We start from the raw sequence: 12,290 nt of genomic DNA on the forward strand, positions 1-12,290 counted from the left end.
GAGGGAAGGAGGGAAGGAAAGGAAAAGTAAGTTTCCAAAATCACACAACCCTCTTACCTTGCCCAGGTTTAATCAGGCTCTAGAATCTGAATTGATGGCTAGAAAACTTACAACCCCGCTCATCAAAGCTCCAAGAAAACAGTTAACTGTCAGAGAAATCTGTCCGGCTGGGTCAGCATCAGGTGACTTTTTAAAAGCTGTACAGATGGAAACTTTGCTGTCCTCCTAGAGGTGTCCAGATAAGGCCTAGAAATGGTGGCATGGGTGTAGATGGACACTGGATGGTTCTCCCAAGTTTCGGACAATTGGACTCCCTCAAAATTGTACTGGCTGATTCAAAGTTTGGGGGCTCCTAGGACTACTTAGAATGAAAAGGAGAGGAATGGGAAGCTCATCCAGAATGCTGCTGACACAGTGCTCATCTGTGACACTTTCCTGGCTCCCAGCTTGTCTTCTGTTGCCCTTAATCATTGACATTCAAGTGTGTAGAAGCCACAGCAGCTCAGGGATGGGGATGGGTAGGGGGTGGCTCAAAAGGAACTTATTGACTCATGTAAGGGGATGTTCCTGAAATGCAGATGTTGAAGACCCTTTTAAAACACAGTCCTTGGGATTGAGTTATCGATAGTACTGACCCCATGGCTCAAGATAGGCTGGACTTCTAAGATTTCCAAATCCAGGTTTAGACATCTTGGCTATGGCTAAGGTTCCAATTCCCTTTGCTCCATAAGCTCAGCCTGGCCCACAGCCACAAACTCCTCAAGCTATGGAAGCAGGGCTCACAAATGAGCACCCCAGTAACAAGGAGAACTGGTGAAAGAGTGTGGATGAATGAATCCAAACTCAAACACTAGAGATTCAAGAATGGACCCTCTCCATCTATGTAGCCCCAGCACATGGCACAGCAACTGACAGATAGTAGGTGCCTGAAAATGTTTGACCTATTCGAATTAAATTGAAAACTTAAAAGAAAAACAATGGATGATGCGCCCTATGGATGTTGGGCCTGGAGACTTTTCTTCTTATATAGAAAACCTGCACATTGTTTTCAAACAACAGGAAATTTTTAAAAATACAACATATTTTCTCTGTTTTATTGGAACCCAGTTATCTTATTAAGCACACAATCTGGCAGGGAAGCACTTTGGCCAAGTTTCTATGATTATTGCTCTCACCAAGACATTTTGTATTAAGGATCACTGTTGATTGCCTGAACCAACCTGAAACCCAAATGTCTGAAGTTTGGGGGAGCAGCATATGCCCACCACAGTAGCTTTGTGTTGGCATCATCCAAATTGTTTCCTACAATCCATCTGTGACTCTGAACTTCTGCTGGCATCCTCAGTTAGGAAGCTGAGGGAAAATAGAGAACAGAGTGGACAGGGAGAAGTACAGGCAGGGCAGGAAAAGATGAGAGCCAAGTTCTCCTGGAAACCATGGCAACTGGAGATAGGAGCAATTTGCAGACTGGACCATGGCTCCACAAGAAACTTGTTCTTTTTTCTCTATCTCAGATCAATGGAAATAGGCACTATTCCAAGCCCTGTGACCAGAGAATGGCATTTTTCTCAGGTGTTAAACTCTAGAAAAATAGTTAGAAATCATAAACCATTTGCAAATGATTTTAAGGCCTTTAGTAATGGATATAACCATTCACACAGCCGCAGAAAGGACTTTACAGTTAGTCTTTAGCTTGCTGTAGAGCTTCCATAATCCTGGTGGTTCAAGATGCCTGATCCCTATGGATAGCCGTAAGCAAAAGTATTGGATGCTGAAGAAAAGAAGAAGAAAAAAGTCCCCGGCTCCCTATGTCTTTTATTTTCCTCTTTAATCACATTTTAACTCTATCTAAAATTTCTTGCTCTTATGAAACCCTTCCAGGATAATCTCATACCAAAGTTAGTAAGGACAGCAGGCCAGGTGCAGTGGCTCATGCCTGTAATCCCAGCACTTTGGGAGGCTGAAGCAAGTGGATCACCTGAGGTCAGGAGTTCGAGACCAGCATGGCCAACATGGTGAAACCTCATCTCTACTAAAAATACAAAAAATTAGCTGGGCATGGTGGCGGGTGCCTGTAGTCCCAGCTACTCGGGGAGGCTGAGGCAGGAGAATTGCTTGAACCCAGGAGGCGGAGGTTGCAGTGAGCTGAGATCATGCCACTGCACTCCAGCCTGAGCGATAAGAGCAAAACTCCATCTCAAAAAAAAAAAAAAAAAAAAAAAAAAGTTAGTGAGGACAACAATTTGGGAAGATTTCGTTTTTAGTATTGGAACAATTATAGACTAGAAAATCTGGCTTGGAGCACATCCACCCTAACCTTGTCCTTATCTGTACCTTTCTACCTCCCCTTTAACCCTGCCAGTGAGAGCTCAGCTTTGGCATGGTCTTTATTTGCTTCTTCAGCTTCTAATATGATCCTTCATCCTGTAGTTCAGTGCCTGTCTCCTCCCTTCTGTCTCAACATCCTTGAAGTGACTACTGCTTAATCTGATCCCTCCGATGTGGCCTTGCAACAACTTCTCAAAGAATTTCCCCAGAAATTTAGAATTTCTAGCACTTCTAAATCCATCCCAGAAGCCAGTCTTGAAAGACCAAATGTGAGAGAAAATGACCAAGTGTCAGGTTTACAGGCAATGAATGAACTCTTAGTAAGTATAACCTAGAGACAGCTTACTTGGCATGTCCTAGGCCTAGCGAGCCTCTACCTCTGTTCTGTTGCATTAGCTTTCTTTTTGTACTTATGAAATTTAACAATTTAATCCATAAACTTATGACAATCAGGGGGCCCAAAAGTGAGCCCATCTTTTGAGTTGTTCTTTTGAGCCATTGGGTATTTGACAATGGATGTGGAATCCACAGTAATAGTCACTTCAAATTATATTCAGCTTGCTACTTGTTTTACAGAGCTGGGGAACTGGTCTAACCTCAATTACTATTTCAGTGTCTTCCTCATACAAAGATTAGTCAGGGAATATATGAATGTAGAAATTCCTCTACACCCATCTTTGCTGCTGAGTTCACAATACAAGAAGAACGCCCTGTTAGTGTGGCCAGTGCTCTCCTTACATTACTAATTCTCAGAGTATTCGGAAGCTCAGATCAATGTTACCTGGATTGTAGTTAGGTAGCTTGGAGACTCCCGGCCAAGTATCCTCTGTAGGAACTCCCAGCACCTATATAAAGCCAAACAAAGAAAAAGACAGGTGAGGTGGGGAGAAGAGGTGGATGGAAGAGGTATGGAGACATGCAGAACAGATAAGGGAAGAACAGGGAAGAGTCAGATATATGTCCCATTGCATGACACTAGCTGATGTATACAAGAAAGAACTCTGAGTGTTTCCAACGTTTGTGGTTTCTTGGGCAAAACTGTAATACATTCCTATGGTCCTGGGCCTGCATTCTTACTGACTCACTTGTTCTGAGGCAGATCATACAGCCTTGCTTAAAGTCATGTTCTCATCACTAAAGATTTACTGCATGATCGTCATGCATCAAGACACCATGTTGGGAGCTAGGGATATAAAGAAGCAGGAGTGACTGTCTCTTTGCCTTACATCAGATGACAATATGTATATTGACAGGAGACACTTGACAGCCTAAATTATGCCTCAGTATGGGTATTCAGCTGTTCCCCAATGTGCTCAAATTAAAAAGGATTCAGATTACTGACCTTCACACAATGGAATGTTGGCTACAGATGACCCCAAAACTAACTCTAGTCCTTTCTATCACATTCATCTCATCTGCTTGTTTTCTCTGTGACTAGCAGCTTGGAATATGGTATTTGGTTTTTCACTAATGGATTGTCATGGGAACAACATCACTTGAAAAAGAGCTGGCCTATGCTTTGAATTACTGATTTTGTTTTTGTTTTGAGATGGAGTCTTGCTCTGTCACCCAGGCTGGAGTGCAGTGGAGCGATCTCAGTTCACTGCAAGCTCCGCCTCCCAAGTTCACACCATTCTCCTGCCTCAGCCTCTGGAGCAGCTGGGACTACAGGTGCCCGCCACCACACCCGGCTAATTTTTTTGTAGTTTTAGTAGAGATGGGGTTTCACTATGTTAGCCAGGATGGTCTTGATCTCCTGACCTCGTGATCTGCCCGCCTCGGCCTCCCAAAGTGCTGGGATTACAGGCTTCAGCCACTGTGCCCGGCCTTTTTTTTTTTTTTTTTTTTTTTTTTTTTTTTTTGTATTTTTAGTAGAGACGGAATTTCACTGTGTTAGCCAGGATGGTCTCGATCTCTTGACCTTGTGATCCGCCCGCCTCGGCCTCCCGAAGTGTTGGGATTTCAGGTGTGAGCCACCGTGCCCAGCCTTGAATTACCAATTTAAAGCCTTAGTTTTTAGTTAAGATGTATGAAAATAAAGTCTTTTGGAGTACAAAGCCCAAACAGCTCAGACTTTGGATGGAGCTATCACCATGAGTTCCCCAGTAGGCAATACCTTAGTATTTTTTTAGAATAATCATAAAAGCCCATAGGCAGTCATATATGGTAGCTAGAGTAACATTGTTTTTGTGAAATACTAATAAAACACTAGTAGCTTTCATTACACTACTATAGTATAACTTTTCTTAGAAGCATATCTCACTGTAACTCTTTTTAGAAACATCTCTTACAGAAAGAATCTAGCGAATCCATCCGTAAAATGCTGGTTATAGATACTGGCCCAATTATTACGGCAGGGAGTCAATTGCCCAACAATGACTGAATATAATCAATGAAGAATCCAGAATCTTAATATCTATCAGCTTGTTGACTAGGACTCTGGCTGAGAGGTGTACTTTTTGGCATCTGTTAAGCTTGTCTTTAAACAAAAGACACTGAAGTGCTATTTTCCCTCATATAATAAAAAAATCATGCCACCCAGTAAAATCTTCCTTCTTTGATCCATTCCCTAAACAAACTAAAAAGCAACTGAGAAGATTACAGGCTTTTCCTATCAACCACCCTGAGCCCGAGGGAACACTAAGAATCCTGGAATCCATTTTGAAAAACCAACTGGACTAATTCTTCTTTTGTGGGAGAGGGCCAGGGGACAGGAAGCTAATTCTTCTTTTTGAACCTACCACCTTATGTATTTGCACAGATGCATGTGTAAACAAGGGGGTGTGAATCACATGTACCCATACATCCTCTGTTGGCTGGCAAAGTGCAATGAAAAGAAAGCAAATATAATGAAGAGAAAACAATAGAAGAAATACATAACAACCACTATCATGTTTTCTCTAAGGTGACAGTTACCAGATGGTTCGTTACTTTGTATGATATTTAACTAAAGCCAACAAAATGGATACCAAAAATTTTTTTTTTAATCTTAAGTTCAAAGCTTTAAGCTTGAGATTTTAAAAGTTTAAACAAAAATTCAATATACTTTATTTGGAAATTTGACCTCAGTTTCTATTTGAAAGTTATTGAATTCTTTTTCACTTGAGAAAATTACTAAATCTCTCCTTCACTGTCTGGGAAACTGAAAACCAAAAATTGTTGTTTTACTCCCTCCCTGAAGGCCCTTAAAAGGCAGCCAGTGAGTGCTATGTTTCAAACCACAGTGGTCTGAAGGGGCTGTTTATCTGCCTTTGTTGGAAAGGAAACTAAAAGCATTTTGATTAATGGATTTAAAGTTTGCACAGTTTTTTCTGATTTTAGAACTAAATCCACGATTATTTATGAAAAACACTTATTTAAAATCAGTTTTTAAAATTGATCAGAAAGTGGTGACAGCTATTATTTAGATGTAAACACATACACTACAGGCATTTCAGAAAAATAGTAAAACAAAGATTCAGGACTTCTCAATGTGTTTTTATTCCTAAGAATGAGATCTCAGGATAAATGGAGAACAAATTTTGGCTAGAGGTTAAGAGATTTAGAATGGCCCCATTGCTTTCAGACATGCACTTCTGACATCAAATATCACAGATTCTGAAGTAGCTTTCCTATTTTCATCTGTGTAGGCTGTTTAGTAAAACACAAATTCAGGAACTATTTATAATCTGTATAATTTTCTAACCTGCTTATAGGCAACAAATGTGAAAATAGACAAATGCGAATAAATAAAACTAAAAAGTGTCTTCACAGCAAAGGAAACAATCAATAGAGTGAAGAGATAACCTACGATGGGAGAAAATATTTGCAAGCCATACATTTGATAAGGGGTTAATATCAAAAAAATACAAGGAACTTAGTGGCAAGAAGACAACCCCATTAAAAAGTGGGCAAAGGGCTGGGCGCAGTGGTTCACGCCTGCAATCCCAGCACTTTGGGAGGCTGAGGCAGGCGGATCACCAGAAGTTGAGGGTTCGAGATCAGCCTGGCTAACATAGTGAAACCCCGTCTCTACTAAATATACAAAATTAGCCAGGTGTGGTGGTGCACACCTGTAATCCCAGCTACTCGGGAAGCTGAGGCAGGAGAATTGCTTGAACCTGGGAGGCGGAGGTTGCAGTGAGCTGGGAGCAAGCCACTGCATTCTAGCCTGGGCAACAGAGTGAGACTTGATCTCCAAAAAAAAAAAAAAAAAAAAAGTGGGCAAAGCACTTGTTATGGTTTAAATGTTTGTGTTCTCTTCATAATTCATGTTGAAACTTTATCCTCAATGCAACAGTATTAAGAGGTGGGGCCTTCAGCGGGTGATTAGGACACAAGGACGGAGATGAATGCCCTTATAAAAGAGCTAGAGAGAATTAGCCAGGCCCGTTTGCTCTTCTGCCTTTCCACCACGTAAGGACACAGCATTTGTCCTCTCTGGAGGATGCAGCCACAAGGCACTAACTTGGAAGCCAAATCTCTCACTGGACAAGAGCATACAGTGAGTGCCTTGATCTTGGACTTTCCAACCTCTAGAACAGTGAGAAATAAATTTCTGTTCCTTTTTTTTTTTTGAGATGAAGTCTCACTCTGTTGCCCAGGCTGGAGTGCAGTGGCATGATTTTGGCTCACTGCAACCTCCACCTCCTGGGTTCAAGCAATTCTCCTGTCTCAGCCTCCCAAGTAGCTGGGACTACAGGCGTCCACCACCACACTCGGCTAGTTTTTGTATTTTTAGTAGAGATGGGGTTTCACCACATTGGCCAGGCTGGTTTTGAACTCCTGACCTCAGGTGATCCACCCGCCTCGGCCTCCCAAAGTGCTGGGATTACAGGCATGAGCCACCACACCCGGTCAATTTCTGTTCTTTGTAAAATGGCCGGTCTAAGGGATTTTGTTATGGTAGCAGGAATGGACTAAAAGCCTCAATACACATTTCTCAAAAGAAGACCTACAAATGGGCAAGAGGTATATGAAAAAATGCTCAATATCATTAGCCATTAGACAAATGAAGACTAGGACCATGGTGAGATATCGCCTCACAACTATTATCAAAAAGATGAAAGAGGTGTTGGCAAGAATGCGGAGGAAAGGGAACATTTGCACACTCATGGTGGGCATGTAAATAGCATAGCCATTATGTTAGATGGTATGGAGGTTCCTCAAAATATTAAAAATGGAACTACCATATGATCCAGCAATCCCAATACAGGGCATATATACAAAGAAATGAAGTTAGTTTATCTACAGTCCCATGTTCATTGAATGCAATTTTGTTATTGCATCTGTAGTTTCTTGCTCTGCGGACAAAGTGAGAAAGTCATCATATTTAGCAGTTGCGTTATCATTTATACCACTATGTCTCAAGCAGGTTAGAAAATTATTATTTTTTCTCTTTCCAGCATAGTACCTAGCCCATTGTGAGTCCTAAAGAGTGATCAGGCCTTGAGAAGCATCTTGCTCACTTTATTCTATGATTTTTCTAAGTGCTGTGCTAACTATACACTAAGGAATCATAAAATGATTGCTTTTTAAATTGTATCGTCATTCAAAGATAGTATGTCATATTTTAAAGGGTTATTTTAAATTTATATTTATTATTATTAGAGATGGGGGTCTCACTACGTTGCCCACACTCCTGGGATCAAACGATCCTCCTGCCAGCCTCCCAAGCAGTAGGGACTACAGGCACACATGACTGTGCCTAACTGTATATTGTATTTTAAAAATCAGTTTACAAGACCAGGCACGGTGGCTCACGCCTATAATCCCAGCACTTTGGGAGGCCAAGGCAGGCAGATCATGAGGTCAGGAGTTTGAGACCAGCCTGACCAACATGGTGAAATCCTGTCTCTACTAAAAATACAAAAATTAGCCTGGCGTGGTGGCATGTGCCTGTAATCCCAGCTACTCAGGAGGCTGAGGCAGGAGAATCACTTGAACCTAGGAAGTGGAGCTTGCAGTGAGCCGAGATCACACCACTGCATTCCAGCCTGGGTGACAGAGTGAGACTCTGTCTCAAAAAAACAAAAAGAAAAAAGAAAAAAAAAATCAGTTTATATACAACTCTTCAAATACTAATAGCACATAAGGATATACTTACATTTTTTTCAAATAAACTACTCTTCAAATATCCTAATAGCACATCTTATTTCACTATTACAATTTATATTAACTATCTTTAGATACATCCTTTTACATATATACATAGCTTATGTTTGTTTCACACATATTTACTTATACTTCACCATTGCTCTACCTAGACTGAACAACACTTGAAAATACAGATCATGTGTTTTTCTTATTCTGTTTTTTTCCCCTCTTGGCTTACAGCTTCTTATAAGACCTTGTAGAGTCTTATAGAGTTACCTTATATATGGTGAATAACCACTAAGTGTTGTTTCCTGATTAAATGACCAGGAAAAACTCTGCAAATGTATAAAAGGTCATTGCAGTATCAGAACTGCAATTGTGCTTCCTCTATTGTGGACAAGAAGTAATACTGCTAAGTGAAAGAAGAGAACAATCAGGTTAAATTTCAGGTAATATTTGCTAGCAGTTAGGTTACTGAAACATCGTACAACAATTTGTATGAGACAGGAAGAAAGCAAACATCTATTGAGCATTTATGGTGCATGGAGCTTGTTATGCATTTGTTCTCATGGAATTCTCAAAGCAAGAATTAGAAAGTCCTTATCACTGTTCCCATTTTACAGACAAGGAAATGAAAGTTCAGAGGGACTACATAACTTGCTTTTGTTCATTTAGCTAGAAAATGGCTAGAATTCAAACCCAGGTCTTCTGACTTCAGAGCTATTACAGCAGGCTGTCTCCAGCTTAGATGATGTTATAGCACCTTTCTTCACAATGTGAAGAAAGGATTTCTCTGCCTTGCAAGGACGTTTTTAGAAAAAGTCTTTTGGCTTGGATTTTTTTTTTTTTTTTTTTTCAGTTGTGAATGCTTCCCAGTTTTTCCCATGTTCCTTCATAATAGCCCCCATGTTTCTAGAAGAAAATTTAATGTCAGTAATTAATCTCTATAAAATGTCTTAATTTCACAAAGTACATTTTATTTTAGCCAGAAGACAAAGAGCGGGATCCAGGATAGCAAGTAATAAAGTATCCCCCTGCACCCTGCCGATTTAAAGCACCTTGACACTTTCTACAACATGGATGAACCTTAAAAATATGCTAAGTGACATAAGTCAGATACAAAAAGACAAATTTGTATGATTCCACTTATATGAGGTACCTAGAAGAGGCAAATTCAGGGAGACAGAAAGTAGATTAAAGGTTACTAGGGGCTAGGGGATGGAAGATGGGCAGTTATTGTTCAGTGGGTCCAGAGCTTCCGTTAGGGATGATAGAGAAGTTCTGGAAATGGATGGTGGTGATGGTGGCGCAACTATACGAATGTACTTAATGCCGATAAGCTGTACACTTAAGGAGGGTCAAGATGGTAAATTTCATGTTTTATATATTTTACCACAATAAAAATATGACCAAAAAAGGAAATATACAGATGACTATCGTATGACTGTAGTATTATATAAGGGCCATAAAAACAAAGCATATCGTAGGCAAATGAGGTAGGGATAAATAATGAATGAAGAAATGGAGCCACATACACACACAAAGGCACCTTGACACTTTAGGAACTTGGTTGTGGATAAGCATGATAAATGGTACACTTCTCTCACACTAAGATGGAAAGCCTCTGTTCTATCAGGGTTCTATGAAAATTCTGTGTCTTTTTTTTGGTTGCCCAGCCTGCAGTGTAGTGGCATTGTCATAGCTAACAGCAGCCTCGACCTCCCTGGGCTCAAGCAATCCTTCCATCTCAGCCTCCTGAGTAGCTGGGACTAAGGTGTGCGCCACACAGCCCACTCATTTCTGTATGTTTTTGCAGAGACGGGGTTTTGCCATGTTGCCCAGGCTGGTCTCGAACTCCTGGGCTCAAAGCAATCCCAAAGTGCTGGGATTACAGGCATGAGCCACTGTACCCAGTTGAAAATTCTCTGTCTTATTTTCAGTTGACAAAGATCCAGGGCCAAATATATGGTAGCATTAGAACTGGAGGTAGCAAAGTAGGGGCGTGTCTGAGTAGTAATGGCAGAAATTGCCCTGGGGAGGTTAAGACAATAATAATGATGGGTAGCAGGAGACCTGAATGTCATTCAGTGAGCTGGATTCATGGGCTGCTATGGGGCAACAGGGAGTTTCCTGACCACACATTCCCAGAGTGCTTATAGCTGTGGCAAATGCTACAGTTTCTACAATCTTAATATATGGCTTAATATCTCAAAGCAGATGGACTGCTTCATTTGTCTGTAAGGCAAATTTGGTTCAAAACTTAAAATGCAGATATTCCATTTTCTTTACAAGAATTCTTCTCTTACCTCCCAGATTTTCTCCAGCTGTTCAAGGATGTTGGAAACCCCAGGAAACAAAGGTTGACCCTGGAACATTTCAATAAAGATGCAGCCTGCACCCCTAGCAAAGGAAACAAGAGTAAATTGACACTTTGAAAGAAATCATACAAGCGAAACTGAACTACTAGAATTTCTCCTCCCGAGAAATATTTTAGGGAGAGTTAAATGGGGACCACATGATATTAAAAGTCTTGGGCCAAAAAAAAGTCCCCATGTCAAACAAAAATAAGAACAGCCCACAGCTTTTTATTAAAATGGAACACCATGAGAAGCAGTTAGGAAAGCAGTAGAGTTAGCAAACATTATAGATCATTCAAGCTCATTATCTGTTTTAGGAGAAGAGGGGAAGGTACTGCACCCCCAAATTTCATTTCATCCCCACTTTTCATTGAGTCTAAGATGCTATCATTGTAAGAAGCATCATTGGATTTTTGCCATTAAGAAAAAAAAAATGCAAGTTAAACTATGATGTGATGGGAATGTTCATTTTATACTTATTAAAGGGCTGTTATAAATTTAATTAAATGTAGATTATTTTCTCATATTGCATACTTGTACATGAAAAAGAGAGACATTAAGCGAAATAAATTGGTTTAGGTATTCCTAAAACTTTTCCACATTCAGCATTTGACTCAGACTCTTTGATGTCTACACTTATCTATGTATCATCCTCTATATTAAGAATTTGATGATGCAGCATTTCTTAAAATAATCCATAAAACAACTGAGAGTCATCGGTCCTGGGCTCCTAAGCTGGCCTAGCAGTTATGTAGTGTTAGCTTACTTCTGACTCCTGCTTAAAGAATGTTGCTAAACATGTCTGATTTGCTCCTTCTCCACAACAATTTGGTTCCTAGGAGTTAAAAAAAAAAAAAAAAAAGAGGACTTTTGTTTGCAGAGTTTTCTTCCAAGTTGCTGACACCGATTCTGCAATTTTTTTTTTTTTTTTTTGGTGACATCTTGCTCTCTCGCCCAAGCTGGAGTGCAGTGATGCAATCTCAGCTCATTTTAACCTCCGCCTCCCAGGTTCAAGCGATTCTCCTGCCTTAGCCTACCAAGTAGCTGGGATTACAGGCAGCTGCCACCATGCCTGGCTAATTTTTGTATTTTTAGTAGAAACGGGATTTCACCATCTTGGCCAGGCTGGTCTTGAAATTCTGGGCTCAAGCAATCTACCTGCCTAGGCCTCCCATAAAGCTAGGATTATAAATGTGAGCCACTGCACACGGCCTGACATACACGGTTTAGATTACTTTTCATTGATTGTGTAGGAGAAAGTAGATTTATTGACAATCAAGTTTAAAAACTGCTTTGTTTCTGGTTTGGGAACAGAGTACATATTAAAAGAAAGAGTGAAATTTATTTGTATCTTATCCTGTAAAAATAGACAAAAACTCTTTTCGTAATCTAATATTTGGTTTTAACTTAACTGACTGGCTTGTTCTTAGAGTTTTGCTTAAAAAATGATATCAGAGTGAGCTTTGCAAGCAGGTTTGTCCTCCATGAAGCAACAGGTTGTTTTTATTGCCAATTTTTTTTTTTTTTTTT

The 12,290-nt window shown here is 40.3% G+C and overlaps 1 protein-coding gene across 3 annotated transcripts in view; it reads right to left on the reverse strand.

Moving 5' to 3' along the window:
• The window catches only part of CDK15 (cyclin-dependent kinase 15), a 94,697-nt gene that overhangs the window by 37,952 nt on the left and 44,455 nt on the right, over positions 1 to 12,290 (reverse strand). For all 3 annotated transcript variants that reach the window (XM_011974485.1, XM_011974483.1, XM_011974486.1), the window contains 2 exons: positions 10,710 to 10,803; positions 3,110 to 3,173 (listed from right to left, as the gene is read on the reverse strand). In XM_011974485.1, coding sequence (XP_011829875.1) covers positions 3,110 to 3,173; positions 10,710 to 10,803 — 158 coding nt within the window. The remainder of the gene's footprint in view (positions 1 to 3,109; positions 3,174 to 10,709; positions 10,804 to 12,290) is intronic.

This window comes from Mandrillus leucophaeus, unplaced genomic scaffold (assembly GCF_000951045.1).
Source record: "Mandrillus leucophaeus isolate KB7577 unplaced genomic scaffold, Mleu.le_1.0 Scaffold146, whole genome shotgun sequence".
In the NCBI taxonomy this organism is placed as follows: Eukaryota; Metazoa; Chordata; class Mammalia; order Primates; family Cercopithecidae; genus Mandrillus; species Mandrillus leucophaeus.